Here is a 20760-nt window from a genome sequence, read left to right on the forward strand (position 1 = left end):
CAGAAGAGCGAGCAGTAGGAGTATACAAACAAGAGATTTACCAACCTCACTGAAATCTCTTCCCACTGACATGTGAACCCCTCTGTCTGCAACATACTGCAACCACTCTGCCCTGTTCCAGTGGTGAAACTCACGATGCCCAACACACAGCTGCCCCAGCAGAGAAATAACAACTCTGCAGCTGACCATTAATTTTGTTCTCAAAGCACAGGAGTGCTCCCGTTTAATTTCAGCTGCCCTCGCCTCCCCCATAACTGAATTATTGTTATTATGCTCTGCATAATCCTAGTACTGACAGGGATGTTTGTTAAACGTAATTAAAGATATTAATTTTGCATGGAACAGAAGACAGCGCCAAGAACTTATTTTTTTTTAATCTCCCATTAGAAAATTACCTTCATTAGCACCGACTCGCTGAGCTTCTCTCTGTTGACAATTTTTATCGCGACTTTCTGACATGTGACACAGTGAACCCCCAACTTCACAAGCCCTGCAGGAGAAACAGCAAAACAGAAAAAAACAATTGGTTACAGCTATCGACTGTTGAGATTTTTGCTATCTGTACATTACCCAGCAGTTGGCTATTTATATGCCAACAAATTTCCATTAGCCCCTCCTCCTGCCAGATGAAATCTTGTGAGTAATGAAGACCCTGCAGCCCACACTGCGACCACTTGGCAGTGAAGCTGCCAGCATCCTTAACGCCGCTGCAATTTCTCCCATCAAAGCTGTATTGTTGCTGAAATGCTGTTCTACCGGTAAGAAGTAAACTTCTGCCAATTTAACTGCACTAGACTGGGGGCTTCTGCCAACACCTGACATCACTGAAAGCTCAGAAATCCACCAGACTGGATGGTCAAATGGCTGCAGCGTAGACATGGTCACTACATTTCTTCCAGCCCCTTTCAAAGCTTTCAGGTTCGTAATAAAAACTTAATCAGGTACTTAATCGAGTTTTCTCCTCCTATTTTAAACTTATCCTGCTGTATAAAGTTAACACCGTGATGAATGCCACACAGGAATGGAGGAACATCAGTATGTGCTGATACAATACTAAGTTGTTCTTATTTGTTACTATTTACTATATCCTTGTTAATATCTACATCCTCACACAGGAGTGCAGCTAAATGGTTATATTTGCAAAAGGATACCAGTATTCCCATTAGGATCAGGATGTCTGAGCTGTCAGAAATGTGGAATAAAACTCCAAGAATTAAAAGAAAGAGGTAAGTAACATAAAGTATTACCGTCTGCAGAATTTTGATCTGAATCTGCTGACTCGCATTAAAGTACATCAAGAGATCTCCCATGAGTGAGTTAAACATAGTCTCCCGAGCTCTCAACTCTATCTCCGTTAACAAAATTTCTGCCCCGAAAAATTTTACTTTGTTGGCCTATTCAAGTGAGATCTGTTTGCTTCAGCTTTTACTCCCGTCAAATGTGCGCACGCAGCACACCACCTAACAGGCTGGACTCCGTCCCACTCCACATGTAATGTGCCAAGCTGGCATTTGGCTTAACTCAGTTATAACCTGAGGAAGAAATGGCACCTCCCTGGTGGCACTAAGACCTGCAGGGCTTCGCAGAGCATTTATGAGCAGTGATACTTGCAGTAAGAAAAAGTCCAGCTCAGCCTGCAGCTCCTGCGTTGGGTGCCTTTTAAGATCCTGACCTCATTCCCTGTCCCAAACGCCAAAGCCAAAAGTGTTGCTTTATCTGCAAAGTGAGCACAACAGATCTGCAGGCCAGAGAAATGACGACCACAGGACTTCACGCTTTATCTTCAAGGGATGAAACACAAAGACCACTGCCTTACTTCAAGCTGTCCCCAGAGAGGTGAACTAGAGTTTCATCAGGGGCTCTAGCAATCTCCTACAGATATTTGTTCATCTTTTTGCTGCACGGTTAATGACAGATGCTGAACAATTAAGCACGGGTTATTATGCCAAGAAATAACCTCCCAACTCACTTCCAGTCATCTCTCTTTTACGGTGCGCTCAAGTTTTCTGGATATTTCCAGTCACGTAATCCTTCAGTCTCATCTGGTTAAGTGCTGACACCCTCACTTTCAGCCATGACACAACCAAGTCACAAAAATTAAGAACGCAGCGCGCTGACAGCTCCATCTGAAACTGCGCGTGGCAATGGGCTGTCCTCTGCCTCGAGCAGCAGGGGAGCACAGCTGGGGGAAGACGCCGTGATGTCCAGCAAATCCTCACTCTTACGCCTGAATTTTGTCCACTCAGTACATTTATTTTATTACCTGTAGCACCATGGGCTCTGTGTTCACCATTCCCAGCCTCTGCAGCCTCACTTCTGCTTCTCTTTGGCTTTGCTCTGTGTTTGGACAGTGCCTGCCTGGCACGTCTTTGTTGTACGCGCACGGCCTCAACCCGTGCCTACTGCTTTCTTCCAACACAAATCACAGCTCTGCATCACGCTCTTTGCATCACTCTGAACTCCCTCCCCTTACATTGCCAAATCTTTGCAGGAGTTCTAGCTCAGTCATTTATATGCAGACTCCCAGGATATGTGACATGGTGCTGCACTGTAACATGCAGCAGACTCATTATTTTAAGAGTTCAATAAAGGTGGCGAACAGCTACTTTCTCTTCCCCCAAAGAAAATGGAACCTCACATTTCAAGACTTGATTTTAAATGTTGTTCCTCCCAAGTCAAGACATCTGTCCCACTGCACCTGGCTGATATGTAAACTACTTTTTCCTTCGTCCTCGCTGCAGCATCCTGCCATTGAGTCACTGAAGCCAAAGACACCACCAACTCCTGGGACACCATCATATCGCACAGGTGATCTTCACAGCATCCCTTCAGCTACTCACCTACCACAGAAACTGAGAAATTAAGATTAAACTGTTCTGTTTACTCTGATAATGACATAAATCAACAATCAGAAGGCCTTACACACCTCAAAAAATTACACTGATACTATCACAATGATTTTAGATTGAATTAATTCCACCAACCTCAGGAAGTTATTTCTGATTTACACCAGTGTACCAGAGAACAAAATGAGAAAACGCCTGTCAGATCTAATGCATTTTTCCTCTTTTCTTAATACATACATTAAAAAGTGAGAAAAAATATACTGTCACCATTATCTGTTTTGTGGAGATAACTCTGAGACAACCTTCTGAACAGCCCAAGACAGCACTTTTCACAGCAGTAAATTCAGTGAATGCAATTTTCGGATAAAAATAAAACCTGTTGCTCTGCTGTGCCTCCCCACCTTCCCTGCCTTTGACATCTGCATGCCACCCTACCAAAATAAAACCCTGACAGTAGACCAACTATAGGAGAATGTCCTACTACTACTAGGAGAAAATCCTAAGTGAGCTGGGGCAACGAAGGACTTGTATTCTGGACTTCAGCTTTGGTCCCGGCAATTCCAGCCTACGGAGTTACAACTCAGAGATGGCTTACAGGCATCTGACTCCTGTGAGCTCCTGATGGTCAGCATGGCTCTTTACTGGCATACAGAACATAAAACATTCACAACGTATTATATATCAGTACAATGACAGATCCTTAGAGAGAATAAGAAGCAACCACGTGAGTAAACTGCTGAGCTATTACTGAAATGGAAATAGCAGAACACATGCTCAGAAACAAGTGGCTAAGGTGCTGTTTGTAGGGCTCTGGTAGGGGCTGGTGGTCTTCCAGTTCACCTTTGGCTGCATACGCTGCTGCTAATGAGCACCTCAGGTCTACAGTGAACCCCCAGCACCAGTGTGTCAATATGTTAGGTGCTTACTTTTACAGCTTATCTGTATGTTTGGCCCGGCAGAAGTTCCTGTGTGGTCCCCAAAGGAGAAGAACCAAGGCTGCCGCTAAGAGGGCATTTCGCCTTGGCTTGGCTCAAGGCAAGGCTACCAAGGCAACAAACAGAGTTTGAACTTGTCTGCTTCAGACGCGATTAACCCTCAAATGCAGGCGAGTAATCTTCACAACTGTAAAAGCCAACTCTGGTCTGTCCTGGCAGGAAATCTGAGAAACTGGGGGAATGGAGCGCTTGCAGACGGATGTTTCCCCAGCGCCCCATGTAGCTGCCAGGCACTCGCTCCTCCTGGTGTACTGCAGCTCTGCATCCACAGGCAGCTCTGGGCACTGACACCCTGGGGCTCTCAAACGGGCTGCCACTTCTTACCAGCTGCGAACACTGGGCTGCTTTTGATCTTAGCCACTGAACTGCACCCAAACAGCTCCGTAATTTCAGGCTGGGGAGTCAAGAAGGAAAAATGAACACACTGAAAAGCAAGGGGATGCATAAGCTAACACTGGCCTTTCATTTATAATTAAAAGTCACAGGTTTTAACCAACGAGCAACAGGAACTCCAGATGGCACAAGGGAAAGATGGCTTACAAGGAAGAAGAGCACAGGAAAGCTTGTGGTATGCTCCGTGTTAACAAATAATGCTCCCACAATCTTTTAGAAATGTTAAACAAAAGTAACACTTTTTTAACCATAAGGCCTGTAGTTACTTCAACAAGTGGAATAAACTATTACTTACATTTGCTATGTTTAATAAATGTGATTTTTCCATTGGCAAATGGAGGCCTTTCATTTTCATTTGAAATTAAACAAACCCAAAGCCCTATCTGGAAGTACCGGTAAATTTCTGCCATAGCGAAACCAGTCCCTGATTTCAGAAGATCCTCTGCATGTCTCCTGTCGCTTGTTCGTTTTATGACAAAGCACAGTGTCAAAAAACTTCTCCTTGAAAAAAGCAAAGCAGAAAGCCCCGGTCTGGCCGGTAGTATCTCTTTTGGCTGGATGAGCAATGAATGGAATGTCCAGAGAGAAGCATTACTCCTAACGTGAGCTAGCTAATTGCCAATTAATTCAAGTCACTGAATACCCAACAAATATTAATCTAGGCACTGCAGGACACAAGCATTTGTGGTTTACATTAGGGCTCAGACTAGTGTGGTAACAAACTATTTGAATTAAAAGAGGAACAAAAATCTTAGGCTGAACGAACCCAAGAACACTGTTTTTTAAACAGCTCAGTATGCATACACAGTTGCTGCATATGAGATTTGTACATACGATTTTTAACACAAGTAATGTGATTTATCCCCACAAATTGGAGGCTGCTGTTATAAATCTTAGAATTATTTACAGGTATGAGATACCTGAAAACTACACGCACTGATATTTGCAAGATCTGCAGACCTTCAAGGATGCCAGTTTAGAGAATCAATCCTTAAAGCAAATAAAAGCATTAAAATAACTCAAGTAAAGCATAGTAATATTAAAGTAATATTCTTGCTCCTTATTCTCAACAGCTGTCTTCTCAAATACTCTAGTTTCAAGTAGGGTTAAATCAGTTCAGTTACAGTGCCTAACTCTGCTGACTACACTGAAGTTGCTTTAGATCTACAACAGTGGAAGACGGATTAAAATGTGGCCCACAGCAAAACGATTTCCATAGCCGTAAAATAAGGATAATGACACTTACTTGCCTTGCAAGAACTGTAGACGGATTAAATGATTAATCCTTACAAAGAATGCTGGAAATGAGGGGATGGGGTTTAAAATGCTATGCAAGTTTTACATATTACACCCAGGAAAATTGCATCTTAAATATAATCTGGAAAGAAAGCTCTAGATTATTTCTTAGTAATAGTTTCCATTTTACGTCCCAAGTTTTCTAGCACACTGTTTTTCTGGTTTCCTAAAACATGCATCTTATGCTCGTCTTGGCTGCACTGGAAAGAACTTTGTTACCGAGCATCCTACTTATGGAAACCAATAATTGCCCTTAATTACTCAAGTCTTCTCGTTGAGCAGATGTTTATTTTTCTATAGCAATTGTTATCTCTAATTACTGACTTTAAAATAAACAGTCTTATATCAAGTGACACACAAATTACACAGTATCAATTTATAATTGCGTGTGGGGAAAGGAGGTGCAGGGTCGTCTACAAATCTAAAAGGATGAGGATGGAGCTACCCACACTGGTAATGAAATAATTTGACCATGAGCTGTTCTACGGAGAGATTCTAGTGCTAAAAGGCTGTTCTGAGGGCTCATGCAATAACCATTTCTAAATTGAATAAACTGTAATTACAGTAGGACTAAAGCCAGAGTTCAAACGCTCAGCAGGAGCGTGGAAGGAGATGTTCATCAGTGCTGGGATTCACACGCCTCAGCTCGGAGCCCAGGGAAGCTGTGCACTGAATTGCTACAGCCCAGGTTTATTCTCCTAAGCTGCAAGCACTGCCAAACGTGTGTGGCCCAGGCAGCCCAAGGGACACGCGCCTACACTCGGAGATGGGCAAGAGCAACGCATCAGCTCAGATGTGACTGGATCCACATGCCTGATACTAGAGAACAAGAGACACATACATAGATAAACAGCAGCTCACCGGGAGCTGGTTTTACACTGTATGCCTCAGAGATTATGGTAGGATCATCCTCCGAGCTCAGCAGGATCAAAACACACAGAACCAACATCACCTCTATTGATTTTTATCTTGGTCTCTTTCTTACAATATTTCATAAATCAATACATCTCAGAAATTCTTTGTGCCTGCTGAATATAGTGAAGAACGTGGCTGTTGAGTCCCTCTGACATGCCGCCTTTCCCATCTTGCCACACACACCCACGCGACTGAAGAGGCCCCCCAGGGGAGCAGGATACAAGGCTTGGTGGACACAGCCATGCTGCTTTTGTAAAATGCTGCTACCCATCAGCCAAACCCCAACAAACTCCTGAAGTCCTCTGGGAGCTCTCAGCAGCTTGTGATGTCCAGTGGGCTGAGCTTCTGTTTCAGCTCAAGGCTTTGTTCCCATACAAACCCAACCAAGAGACTAAGCTTTGCTGCCACCAACGAGGTACGGACCTCAGCTTCCTGGGCGTGTGAAAGCCTTGGGGTGGCACCCCCACCCCTGCCGACAGGGACACAGATGAGTGGCTTCCTAGCTTTCAAATGAAAAAGAAAGAAAAGGAAATATATATATATATATATATATAATTTTTTTTTCCATCCCTGAGGCTGCAGACCCAGCAGCCAGAGCTGCACGTCTCCTTGCAAAGCCCTCCTTGAGGAACGCGGAGCTGCACGACCCCCTTCAGACCTCGTTACTCATTTGTCAGGAGATGACCAAAACTGGCCATTTTCAGGTACAGCAGGAAGCCAGCAGAGCTCTGTCTATCCTGCCTAATATATCCTTTAGGAAACATGTCACTAGAACTAGGTAACGTCTGGGTAATGAGCCACGGTATCCAGTGATCCACTGAGCAGGACTGATGCACTAATAATGAGGGAACACTGCAAGAAGGGCAAGAGGAGGTGAGGAAGGAAAGACAGGAGGAGAAAGAGGGGAAAAACAGTTCCTCATGTGTGCTTTTAGCTCATGTTAATCCCATTTTCCACGCTCATTTCTCCCATCTCCTTCTCCTCACCACCCTTCCATCCTACCTCCACTTGTCTCCTCCTGACGGCCTCCCGACCCTCCCTGCAGCCGGGCCTGTTTCAGCCAGGCTCTGTGTATATTAGGAACTTCACTAAAAAGAGGGGCTAGCAAGGAAAGCCTTTCTACAGAAGACAGAGGTTGTGCTCTTCACAAGATGAGGCTCACCGCAAAACACTTCATCTACTGCTGCAGCTTACCCTGCCCTCTGACATCCCTTATCACCCCCTGACGGGTTCCTACGGGTCTGTGCGCTGACTGTCGGTGTGCTGCGCTTCACCAGTGCCTCAAGAAGTGACGGGGCTTAGCTCTGCCTGCACCCACGCCATGAACACAGTGCCCAACGCAGATCCTGTGTGCACGCAGCACCTCCCGCTTACCCAAATTCCCAAAGGGCTTCTTGAGGGCAGTCGGATAGGGCTCGTATGCAGCCAGGGTAGAACTAGACCGGGCAGCTCTTGCACCCTCCAGATGGTTTTACAGTGACAATTTTTCCCAACAACAACTTGCTCTGCACCCAGCAGAAGTAGGGGCTGATCTTGGATTTCCAAGTGGAGCTCCCTTGGATTTCCCTCTCCGATTTGGGACTTTCTTCCTTACTCAGCCAACAGCCTCCAAAGGAGCTGGAAAGGACTTCATTATCTTGGGAAGACTTTGAGCCAGTGAGACTTTTACACTGATGTAATTTCATTTATTTTCAGGGGGATTCTCCCACCACACACTAACTACCCCATTATCACGTACAAGAGGTGAGTCAGGCCCAGATTTGGGTAAGAGCACAGTGGGGACATCTCATCTTCCCTGCTCTGTGTGTGGCTCCCAGATACAGAAAAAGGCCTCAGTCTTTTTCAAAATGATACTGAGACCTTCCAAGAGGGTGTGGAAGAAATACCCTTTGTAAGATTCTGATTTTTAAAGTGACTCCTACAGCCCTACACGTGGGCCTATGCAGTCCCAGTTTCAGCAAATGATTTAAGAGCTTTCTGCCCTCCGTAGTGGAGTGCGTGCATCACGCTGTATAACACTGTGAGAGCAGAGAGCTCATGACAATTGTGATGGACCGCTTTTCCCACTTCCTAAGATGTTCCTCTGTACAAAGTATAAGAAATCTAGCATATAACATTTTTTTAATTATACTGAATATGAGAAAGAAACCCCAAGCCTCTGGCTTAGGACAATGGGAAGAAAGACCACTTGAAAACTGATCTCTGGCTTAAGAAAAGGAAAGTCAAAGCAAACGGAATTAAAGGTCAGAATAATTAGACTATTATCATTTTAATGAACAGAAACAAGCATATAAAACCCCCAATTTTCAAAAGTATTTTCTTTAATGTGAGACTAATGGCTCAGGTCACAGCATGGAGCTGAAAGCATTTATCGACTTCTACACCGAGAAGAACAGGAGCTGCCTGCTCATGTAGTACAAACTTCACTACAACCAGTTCACTGCGTTCCTTACCAAGAGAGGAAAGTGGGGGGTCATATTCAATACACCTGCACAGAAAAGGCCCAAGCTCCTCATTAATTTAAGGTAAGGTTTATGAGAAACAATGTAATACCTAGAGAGAAAGCTCAGCTGTGCCTCCACAAAGAAGAAAGAAAATAAAGTGAATTTAATTTCCTTTCAAAAGAAAGGTGGCTGGATAAACACAAACATGCACACCCCAACCCACCTTCTGATACACAGCTTCATCACTTGGATATTCATACCGGAGCAGCTATGGCTAAGTATGTCCTGAAATACAGTGCAATTTCCAACTCAGGCAGGAGCCGTCGATTATAAGAGGACAGTGGCATGAGACCTGAGCTGCCAAAACACATCTTTGTGTCATGCTCCTGTTCCAGGATTTCTATGCAACAACCCCTACCTGGGTTGGTGGGAGATCCCACAGTGAATTTCTCTCTTCTGGAAGAATTCACTGAAGGGGATGGTGAACAACGAAATCTGTACAGACTCACCTGTTTAAGCAATTTGCAGATGAGTTTGTTCATCAGCAAACTACAGCTATGCAGACTTTGCTTCCTCTAATGGTGCTGCTGCAGAGAATGAGGAAAGCTGAAAGATCTGGCTGTAGAAGAGCTCACAGCTATGCCAGATGTTTTCAACTGTTACCATGTTATACTACGACCACTAAGGCAAAACAAACCTGCAGGGATTGTTGTTCTCAAATCTACAGGGCCTGTTACTGCTCCACTTCCCGACACAGGAATGGGTTCTGCCTTTACTCAGACTGGTAATTTCTTGGTATCAGCAAACCATCCCGAAATTTCACTCCCCACAAACGCTAGTTCAAGGCCAAAGCTACAATTAAGATGGATAAACAGTGAATGAGCTGATCTAGATGTCAACAGAGAATCTCATCCCCAGGGTTTTTCCCTGATTGCTTACTATTCTGTTTCTATTTCATGGCCCCACAGAGTTAGCACAAGGTGTCAGAAGACTCAAGAAGATTCAATCCAAAAAATCAGCTTAAGCAGAAGGACAAGCTGTAAGCCTAGATAAGTAGATAGAAACAAGCAAAAGACCAGTAAGCATCTTCTCCATACAAGCTACGAAGTCTAGGGAAAGTTAAAAAAACCCAACCCTCAGGAATGACATTCCCAGATGACGATCTGGTTCTCCCCACAAGCACACTGCTGTGAGGCCACCGACTTCCTCGGGATCCTCCAAATCCTACTGCCAGAGACGAGCCGCAGCCCTGCCAGCCCCTCCGAGAAGGCTGCACAGCACAGCTCAGGCTCAAGCAAGAGCCGCAGAGGAGCTCGCTGTTGACTCAGAGCCACTCACGCTCAGAAGAGGAGGCGGCTCACAAATAATGGAGATTGCTGTGCCTGTTCAGCGTCCCGACGTACACAGGGGATAAACACACCGAGACAATAGTGTACACTACCGGCAATAATGGCATTAGACAAATCATGGATCACTTTCTGCAAAAACACTGGCCTTAAGGGATCCTGCCTGCAAAGAAAACAGAAAATATTGTCTGGCGCTTAGGAACATTACACACTTTGGCTTTATGTTATGAGCCTCCTAAATGAGTGGGAAGTGCCATGCTATTCCTCACTTGTACTGCAGGTCAGGCCACTTGCACCTCAAGGCTACGGCAAGTTGCATAGGGTAGGTGATGTGAGAGTCTCTCCCTGAGCAAGGGAATCATCATCGGTTGTACAGCATTCATCTGGCAGGGCAGGCATCCAGCAGGAACATTATTTCTCTGTGACCCTCTGTGCTCTAGATACTAAAGGCTAGAGGTTGTAGTCCAAATCTTATTATGGGAATAATTAAAAAAGAAACATAACATGGAAAGGATTGAAAAAGACTTAAATGAGAATTGAGAACTCTAGCAAAGGACAAATGAAGGAAAGCATCAGTCTCCAAACAGAGCTGGGAAGTCTGATGCTGGTAACTCAGCTGCAAAACACTGCCCGTGGTTCAGCTGGACAGAAAAGCACAGGATGGGAAGCACTGCAAGCTGGAGTGACTTGCATAACGTCACAAAATGGTGTAACTGCACAGCCATAAACAGAGGATCTGCTTCCTGAGACCCACCACGGGTCCACAACATGTCCTTTTGAGGTAGACTATTGTAGTGGGTTTACGTGGCAAGGTTTTGGTAGCAGGGGGCCATAGGGGTGGCTTCTGTGAGAAGGATCTAGAAGCTGCCCCATGTTTGGTAAGGGCCCCACTGCTGACCAGAGCCGAGCCAATAAGTGATGTTGTTTGCACCTCTGTGAGAGCATATTTAAGACAGGGAAAAAAACACTGTGCCACACAGCAGCTGGGAGAGTGAGAGGAGTGAGGAACAGCCCTGCAGGCGCCAAGGTCAGTGAAGAAGGAGGGGGAGAGGTGCTCCAGGCGTTGGAGCAGAAGTCCCCTGCGGCCTGTGGTGAGGACCATGGTGAAGCAGGCTGTCCCCCTGCAGCCCATGGAGTACCACGGTGGAGCAGGGTTCCACCCTGCAGCCCGTGGAGGAGACCACGGTGGAGCAGGTGGACCTGCGCTGATGGAGGCTGCAGCCCGCGGAAGACCCCTGCCGGAGCAGATTCCGGGCTGGACCTGTAGCCCGTGGAGAGGAGACCACGCAGGAGCAGGTGACCTGGCAGGAGCTGCTGCCTGTAGGGGATCCAGGTTGGAGCAGTTTGCTCCTGAGGGATGGACCCCGTGGTACGGACCCATATCTGGAGCAGTTCTTGAAGAGCTGCCGCCTGTGGGCAGCCCACGCCGGATCAGTTCAGCAAGGACTGCATCCCGTGGGAGGGACCCCACAGCACAGGGGACGAGAGTGACCGAGAAGGAGTGGCAGCAAAGAAGCGCTATAGACTGACCATAACCCCCATTCCCCCGTTCCCCTGCACCGCTCGGGGGGAGGAGGTGGAAGAGGGTGGATGGGGGGGAAGGTGCTTTTGGTTTCTTTCCTTTGTTTCTCGCTTCTCTAGCTTGTTAGTAATAGGCAATAAATCTTACTATCTCCCTATGCTGAGCTTGTTTTGCCCGTCACAATAACAATAATTACTGTGCGATCTCCTCGTCCGTATCTCAACCCTTGAGCCCTTTTCATTGTATTTTCTCCCCGTTCCTCTTTGAGGAGGGGGCGTGAGAGAGCGGTTGTGGTGGAGCTCGGCCACCCACCCAAGTAAAACCACCACAACTACTGGCTACAGACAAGAGAAACACAGGCCTGAAAGCATGTCTGTAACATAATTTGAACCTTAACAACAGTACAGCGTGGAACAGATTTAACCCCCCAGACTCCAGCTGCTGGAGGCCATGTCCTAAGTTTCCTGAGGGACCATTTATACTTGCAGGTACACGACTTGTAGAGTCCTCAGCACCAGATCCCTTCCCTTCCCCAGGACAGAAGCCCCAGCAGGCTCCAGGCGGCAGAAGCACAGTCTTGCTTCTCACACAGCGTTTGTCTAAACTAAGGCCGAGCACGGTCGCAGCTGAGTACAGCAGAGCTGAGAAAGAGCAAGAGGTGCTCTCCTCTGGTCAGATTAAAGGGAATTAAGGCACATCTGTGTCCTGTGTGCTTAAACTGTCAAAAACGAAGAAGGATTCCCTCTGACGACACCATCAGCTGTAAATCCTACTAACAACTACATGAAGATGCCTGAAATAAAGAACTGAAACACCCCTGGATGCAAGGTGTCTGGCTACAGGTACCTGACACGCTGGCATAACTGTTTAAAACAAGCAGTTTTGTTCTCCTTCCTTTTATGTTTATTCCGAAATGGAACAACCACAGTTGGATAATAAACAATGGCTGTTAAGCTTTTGTATCAATTTGATGTCACTTGAATTTCCAATCCAAAGAGATGTCCATGCAAATTAACCAATAAAGAATGTGTGTCCATCTACAGCGAGTAGAAAACGGCAGTCGATCCATAATGAAAAAACTCTTTTAAAAAAGCATGCAAACAATTGCACATTAACTACATTATAGTGTCAGTGAATGGGCACTGGTAGAGAATGTCTTTCTAACCACAGAAAAAGAATACTGAATTTTGTATAAAGATGGTTTTTTTCTTTGCATATCAACATACCCAGACAGCCACCAACTTGAAAATTAACCTTTCATTAGGGAAAGAAAGAAAACCTACAAATGACAAATAAAAATGGAATCCGTAAATGAAATCAAGCTTTTGTCCTTGCTGATTTAAACAATAATAAAAAGCTGCTACTTAAATCACCTTGATTTAAATATAAATGATTTCAATTCATCAACTCTGCTCTTCCGCTAATCCTCCTCTTCACAGCCAGGAGAGCAGCCCCAGGTCAGAACCTCCCCACACAAGAGCGCTCTGCTACAGCCGAGCCTCCGCTGCATCCTTGCCACGTCTGCACTCAGGTACTTGCACCTGGAGCCCTGCCTTGTGGTTCAAAGACTCGGTCCTGAGCTGCTGCCGAATGCGGGGACTCAGCTCTTGAAGACAGGGAAGTAGGGGTGTGATTGGGAAATCTAAACTCAGCTTGGTTACCTTTAAGACATAAAGAAGTGTCTAGGAAGCGGTGGAGCTACTGAGGTATACCAGGTAGAACCAACACTAATCAAGGAGCAAAGAGGTTCATATTTACACATAAATGGGAATTTGCACTCTCACCCACCTCTCTTACCCCCATATGAGCATGTTTCAAAGCATGAGGTGATATCCAAGCTGCCACAAGGGAAGTCTAACATTATGACACATTTATCACACGAATAGGATGCTGCAGAAAATAATTGGTTTCCCTAATAATTTTCAAGCCTCATAAACATATTTCAGGACAGTTTTTAAAGAGAAAATACGTAATAGAATTAACATGAATGAGAGCCCTGTGGAATTTTTATTGCTGCTCATATTGGAAGACTCAACCCCAAACCAGAAGTCTGCTCTGGTAACCGTCACGCATTCACAGCACAGGTGCTACCCCTGCCTTGGGGTAGACGGTTATGATCCAAATAGTTAAAGCTGCCAAAGGGTGCGTGTATAATCATACACTATTTATCTGCTTGAACATAAAGGCTTGAGGCACATAGAAATCGGGTAACTTGCGGAGGGTCACAGTGAAACCCTGTGGCAGAGCTGGGAACCAAGGACATACCACAATCACCTTTTAAGTCGGTGTGAGCAGGTAAAAACTGAAAGGGAGAAAAAAAGGGAAAAAAGGGCAAATTGGCCAGAACACCATCATTTCTATTAAATTTCACACAACCCCCAACTCTGCCAGAGCAGGATAAAAGGAGAATAATTCCATTTGTGTCACCAGATCCATTCCAGAGCTACAGCAGAAAAGCCGAGAGTGATAGTGGGGTCCTTCCTGTGTGATACACAAATGCATACATTTGGGGGGAGAGCTTTCAAATTTATGATCCACTAAATGAAAACGACAACAGCAAAGAAACAGCAATGGTATATTTCAGCTAGGATAAAGGATGCTGATTTCCGGAAGCGATGACAGAAGAACAGAAAAAGCAGCAAAGGAAAATCTCTCTGCTCTTCCCCGCCACTTCACTTGCTGTGCCCCAGGAAAAGGGCTGGTCCGCAGCACAGTGACAGGCAGCGTGGTTACGGTGAGCTATTCCGACGGGAAGGGTTAAGCTGCCTGTGTCAGGGAGGGGAAGGAAGACTGAGAACCATCGGGTGCCCACGGCAGAATCCCATGGGTGGCAGCAGAATGGCTGCCATGGCTCTGTTTCGGCTTGTGCAGGGCGGCCGAGCACCCTCTCAGCTCCACGCCGGGGCTGGGGTGGGTTCAGCACCGTGCAGCGTGCTGCGGGACGAGTGGGGTAATGGCGATGAGACGTGCCACGGGAGTACCGCTGGCACACGCGGGGAAGCGCAGGACAATAATCTCCCATCTGCACGATACGGCTTTGAATCCCGTCCTTTACAGCTCAATAGGTGCATCTGCTGCCCCTCTGCTAATCCTCAACAGCGTTTAAAATGCAGATCAGCGGAGATCATGCTTTTTCTCTCCCATTACAGACCACAGCCTAATAAAAGAGCTTTAATCACACAGACAATATTCTATCTCCTGCAAGGTCTGCTGCCTCATTTGCCTCTATGCCTTTGTTTGGAAACCAGATCTTTGTCAGGCGCCAGCAGCAGCAGAAAATAATTGCGCAACACAAGGTTTGAAGGCGGTCGAAGCGCTTAAAACCTTTCCCAAAACTGTGCCATTGTAATCAGGAAATTGTGACCGCAAAAGGTAAACAGCAGGGAACTCGGGGCAGGGGAACCCCCTGAGAAAATGCATCTTAAACCCCTGGATGTGTTGCAGGATTTTAAACGGAAAAAGCAGCATCAGCAGACTTGCTTACATGTCTTTGTCTCCCTAGCACTAATGAGCTACGACATCTTTTTTCCAAGTCAGAAAGTACAAGGGCTGCCGAGGAAAGCCATGACTAGTTATGTGACTGCAGGTCAAGAAATATTACTGAGTATATTTCATGCACAGCACATGTACGTGAGTATATATATATGGATGTGGAAATGCTAACCTGAAGTAACTAGCTCGTTCCAGACAATTCTGTGGCCAAATGAATGACCCAGTAAGCTGAGAAGCTGTTCTTGCTTTGACGAGAGCAAGTCATCAACATAAAAATGAGGCTGTGAGATCCACTGTAGTTAAACCCTGCTCCAGCTCAGAGTCTTCTTGGGTAGAGGTGAGCTGCCAGAGTCCTCCTTTCTGTGGTTTTTGCCACCAGTGTATTACAGAGGGAAGGGCCAGCCTGGAAGTCTCCTCAAATATGTTTACTCTTAGATTAATATTCTTCCCCAGGAACCTTCGCTCTTGCAAACAACTATACAGCATAATACAATAAATCTTGCCTCTCCCTGTATTTATACACTGCAGCAAGAAAGATAGGCAAACCAATTACTTCACGGATCAGGGTATGCCTGTCCTCTACAAATGCACAACATATAGCGGAGAGGGCGCCAAAGGAATCCTTCCTGCGTTCTTACCTTCCAAGAATTAGACACAAACATGTTCATGGCATGACAACAAATAACGTAGCACAGCACTTCCCAGCCACAGGGAGCAAGAGAAATACTGAAGGAATAAAACCACACCAGGGGCTAAAAAAAGGATGCGCTCCTTGCCATTAAAGCTTCTTGAGTCACCAGATTCCCCACGAGACCAACCGAGGACAACCCACTGCTTGCAAGACACGTGGATGCTATTTGGAGCTTGGCAAGCCCCAGACCTGCACTTGGGGAAACACCGGCTGCTCTGCAGGGACACTCCACTGCAGCACAGCCAGCTGGGCAACGCAGAGGGTCTCTGATGGCATGGTCCTGCGGGCAGCCACAGGCCAAAACCACTCCAGCAACTCCTCGCCATAAATACACACGATCTGCTCACTAATGAAGTCTGGGCAGATGCTGTGCTAGCCACTGACTTCTTAGCAGGAAACCCAGCATGTTCTGAGCTATTTCAACATCTGTACAGGAACTGTTGGAAGCAGCAGTCCCGTCCTCCGGGGCCTCTTTTATTTGAGCTCACTGGAGTCCCTAACAGTAACTCTGTCTGCTAGATTTGCTGATCAAGGACAGCCCAGCACGTGGTCCTCTTCTGCCAGTTGCCATCGCAGCAATTAAAGGGGAAAAGACTATGGGACAAGTCATTTCTGCAGTGCACAAATGCATATATTACTTGTCTCATTATGTAGACACAATGTGATTTTCAATTAGCTGTCTAACAGTATGATCGAACACAAAATACTTTAATTATGTATTTCATGGACATGCTTCAAAGGTGCTGTTTCATTCTCAAAATAATTAGCTGCATGCACAGGAAACTTAGTTCCAGAGGGCCTGTGGTGGATCTTTCTGAAGATCCAGAGAGTTATTTGAGTTTCCTGAAATGAAAAAGGCTCCAGGGGCAGGATAACCACACCTAATGTACCTGTGTTGAATTACAGGTGCACGTGCGTGTACAGTTGGGCTCCTGAAGAAACATGGAAAGTGGTCCATACCTGCCATATGATATGATGTTTCCCAACAGCCCTGATTGTGAATATTAGGTCTTGCAGGGAAGCCTTTGATGAAGCATCACAGGATATGCAGCTTTGTGTGGGAACACACCTCCCTGCAGCCTACCTGCACCGAATTCAGGAATGCAGAAGCGCAGTGGGGCTGAAGGGGGCAAAAGGTGGGGAAAGGCTGGCCCTGAACTACCGAAGCTGTGCCACAGTCGCTTCTCTCACTGAGCAGCGGTGCTGACCTACGCTAGCAGTGTCTCATCTGGTGTTTGTATAAGCAGTAGGAAATTACTACCTCCTGGTGAAAAAGGAAGAAGGTGAAGAAGGCCAGGAAGATGCTACGAAACAAGTTTTCTCCAATTAATAAAGCCTCCCAGGACCACTTACACACTGTCCCCTCCTAATGAGGGCACCCAAAGTCAGAATACAGTTCTCCTCTATTATTAACATGTGTAATTACTAGTATACAACACTACGCCTTAACAAATGGCGTTATGCAGAACATCAAACATTTATATCTGCCCTTTTGTATGTACTGGATGTAAAGCATGCAAGTTTCATAGCAAAAAATCTGTTTTGCTCACACTAGGAACCCCAGACTTCCACGTCTACTGCTGGCTAAAATATCTGAGTACTCCTAACGGAGGCCAGAGAGAAGGTTAAGCTCTGGCAACGCTACACGAGCATATGTGCGTACGAATCGATTTTCTTGTTATAAATAGCAATGTCTTGAATACCCCCACCTGTCAATGATCTCCACCAAGGTGACCAGACAACATGCACCTCAACATAGCTACATTTTTTTTCTTAAACACCTCTTCTGGGCCTGATGAAAATAGTGCCAAAAGGAATTAGGAGCATTAACTGAACTGGTAAAAATGGCAAGTATAAATGTTGTCCAAGGATAATTATTGTTACTGCAACCAGAATGCCACGCGACATCTCTCTCAAGAAAACAGTCAACTTTTACACTAACTGCTCAATAACTCCATTATCTATGTCAATGTCAAGGCAGGGCTCTGACCCTTCTCGTCCTTTGTCATATGCATTTACCTCCTCCTCCATCACAGCAGTCCTGTTGGCCTTAGGAAAGAGATCCCTTGGTGGAAACGAGGCCTGACAGGAAAACAAGGCAAAGCTTCTGAAAGCACAGAGGCATCTTTTGTAATTAAGGGTTTTGGTTGTTTTTCCTGTAGGTATTTATAAGAGGTTTGTTTGTTTGTTTGTTCGTGAAGTGAAGTGAAGCTACTAAGCTTCAGGGAATCGTTTCAAAAATTGTTACTCCTTCAAATTTAGAGATTTTTCCACTGCTGAGTTCTCTGTAAATTATCACATAGGGAATGGAAGGAGGTAGCATGTAACTCCAGAACGTGTGAGATGGCCAGGGGTACCGCCCAGGCAGAAAGCTAACATTTCTCCATGCATCCCTGCTCCTTGCTAAGAGGATCAGCTGGGTGATCCTCACTGTCAGTGAAAATGTCAGTGAATCTCATTGGCACCAGGTGCCCGATTCCATCAAGGATGGGTGCATCAGTACCTAAGACACAAAGTAAAGCAAAGGAAAAAAAAAAACATTTAGCAACACAAAACTTTGGACAGAGTTGCGTGCTGTAGTTTCACATGCACTTTAATGCTACAAGCAGCAGTTCAGTCTCCTCATTGTCAATTGTGTCTTGTCCATGTAGCAGACCAGCTCACAGAACTGATGCAGGTGGAAGCTAAGCCAGGAAAAAAAAGGGGGTTAACTAGCTCAGGCCTGTACCTAAACCCAGCTCACTGAAGAATCACACAGCCTGTATCATGCTTTCCCTGCCAACATGTGCACGCACCGTGCTACATCTATTGCTCCAGAATGTCCAAATCCAACTCCTTTTTCTGTCACGAACTCCCTTTGCGTCAACACTTACTCTATTTCCAAGCCTCAAATCCCCACCCGTGACGTGGGGCAGCATTATTTCCTTCACTCTGTCTGCTCAGGGTGTACGGCGTTTAGCACAGGGCGATGAGTTGGTGCAATCTGCACCGCAACAAGTACAGCAGATCTCCAGTTCTGATGGAAAATCACAGGGACCACTGTGCTACGATTAAGATACAACAGCAAAGGAGAGGTGACAGGTATGCTACATGATTGAAAGCTGCCGTGACTTAATGAATGTGATACCAGTTCTGCAGGACGACTGAGATGAGCTATGTCTCTCTCACGTGTTTTGTTCTAGTGCCAAATACGAGAAGGCATTTTATCAGGACTATGGCTGACAATAAATGGGACAGTGACACGTACCTTGTTAAGGCACAGAACTGAAACTGCCAAGACCTATATTCCCAGACGTAAGGAAGGGGCCCTATGGGTTAAGTGCACCAGCCAGCATGGACCTAACGACCTCAACACCCCTCTGAATCAGGGCATTGGTCTTCCTACACCTTTGTTTATTCCACTGGTAACATTAACCGGCCATACAGAAACAGTAAGGATTAATGCATGCAGGTTGGTAAAAGGTTACAAGTACCTCTAAGGTGTTTTTGAAAGGCTTCTTTTCTTTCTCCTTAGAACTGAGTAGAAAAGACAGTTTGCTTATTTCCTACTTCTGATTATTCTACAGCGGCAGACACACAGAACCCATCAATCCGCGCTGACCAGTCTGCACCTGTAACACGTCCACCCCAAATTCATGGTTCAGTCTTTACATAACACATCATGCTCCACACAGACTCACTGACTCACTCTGGTGTTCGGGGGCACAAACTGGGTAAGCATCCAGGTATCGTCTTGAAAAATTCAGACCTTCACTAAAACAAGTTACTCTTTCAACATCAGTCCTTGGAAATGTCAGAGGTACGGCTAGATTAAACATGGCTAAGTCAGGTCTAATCATACACATCATTCATAACTGCTTAAATTGATGGCTTGTTTGCTTTAGTGATTTCTTTTGGAAGTTGCTTCTCCAAAATGACACATCTCATAAAAAGGCAGTCAAAAGGCAGTCAGTCTGTGCTGGCTACTACGTAGGAGCATGTCTCACCAAGAGACAGAAACACGTCTTCCTCCTTTATGCTTCTGACACAGCTCTGAGTTCCCTACTTAAATAATCCAGAACCACGCTGTGCAACTTACCGACAGCAAGTGCTCTTGTTGTTTGACCTTTACCACGCATCCCCCTCTTCTGCATTAGAAGCCAGTGTTGGTGACACTGACAGCAGTAAAACAACTGAGCTCAAGTCAATAAACAAAAGAGACGAGACAAAAAAAAAAAACAACGCATGGTCGTGGTTAAAAGCATGGGAACAAGGAGAAGAGTAACTGAAATTAGTGGAACTACTGCTGAGTTGGACCAACACTAACCAGGGAGGGCTACAAGCGCCCTTTGTAAGCAGCTGGGAAGGCTGACAGCACCCTGACGCTGCGGGACGAGTTGATTACCCATCTCCTCAGCAGAGGAAGCCACACCAAAGATTTTATCCAACTGAAAGCCAAGAGGCTAAAAGTTGCATATATCCCATTCACTTATGGAATGGGAAATCCACTTTTAGACCTGTGCTTCCTAATGCTCTGTCTACAGATTAATTTTAAGCTTATTTTGAATTAAAAAAAATCCCAAGGAAATACGTTTCAGTCTGCAGAGCAGAAAGGCATCACCAATTAATAACTGGGATCCCTTTAACGGAGACAGTCAAGCTCTAAGCTTTCTGTGAAGGATACGGAGCACATGCACACAAATAAAAAGATTATGCAGATCAAAAGCCATGAGATTATGCAAACAAACAAGACTTTACTACATTACAGTCTTCATGACAGCCACACATCATGCTAAGCCCAGCTCTCACCAAATTAAAAGATGGTTGAAGAAGGACCCATG

The 20760-nt window shown here is 45.6% G+C and overlaps 1 protein-coding gene across 5 annotated transcripts in view; it reads right to left on the minus strand.

Annotated features, from left to right (window-relative positions):
- Positions 1–20760, minus strand: part of BRSK2 (BR serine/threonine kinase 2) — a 308156-nt gene that overhangs the window by 157986 nt on the left and 129410 nt on the right. For all 5 annotated transcript variants that reach the window (XM_083838563.1, XM_083838564.1, XM_083838565.1 and 2 more), the window contains exon 4: positions 396–490. In XM_083838563.1, coding sequence (XP_083694689.1) covers positions 396–490 — 95 coding nt within the window. The remainder of the gene's footprint in view (positions 1–395; positions 491–20760) is intronic.

This window comes from Anser anser (assembly GCF_964211835.1).
Source record: "Anser anser genome assembly, chromosome: 5".
Lineage (NCBI taxonomy): Eukaryota > Metazoa > Chordata > Aves > Anseriformes > Anatidae > Anser > Anser anser.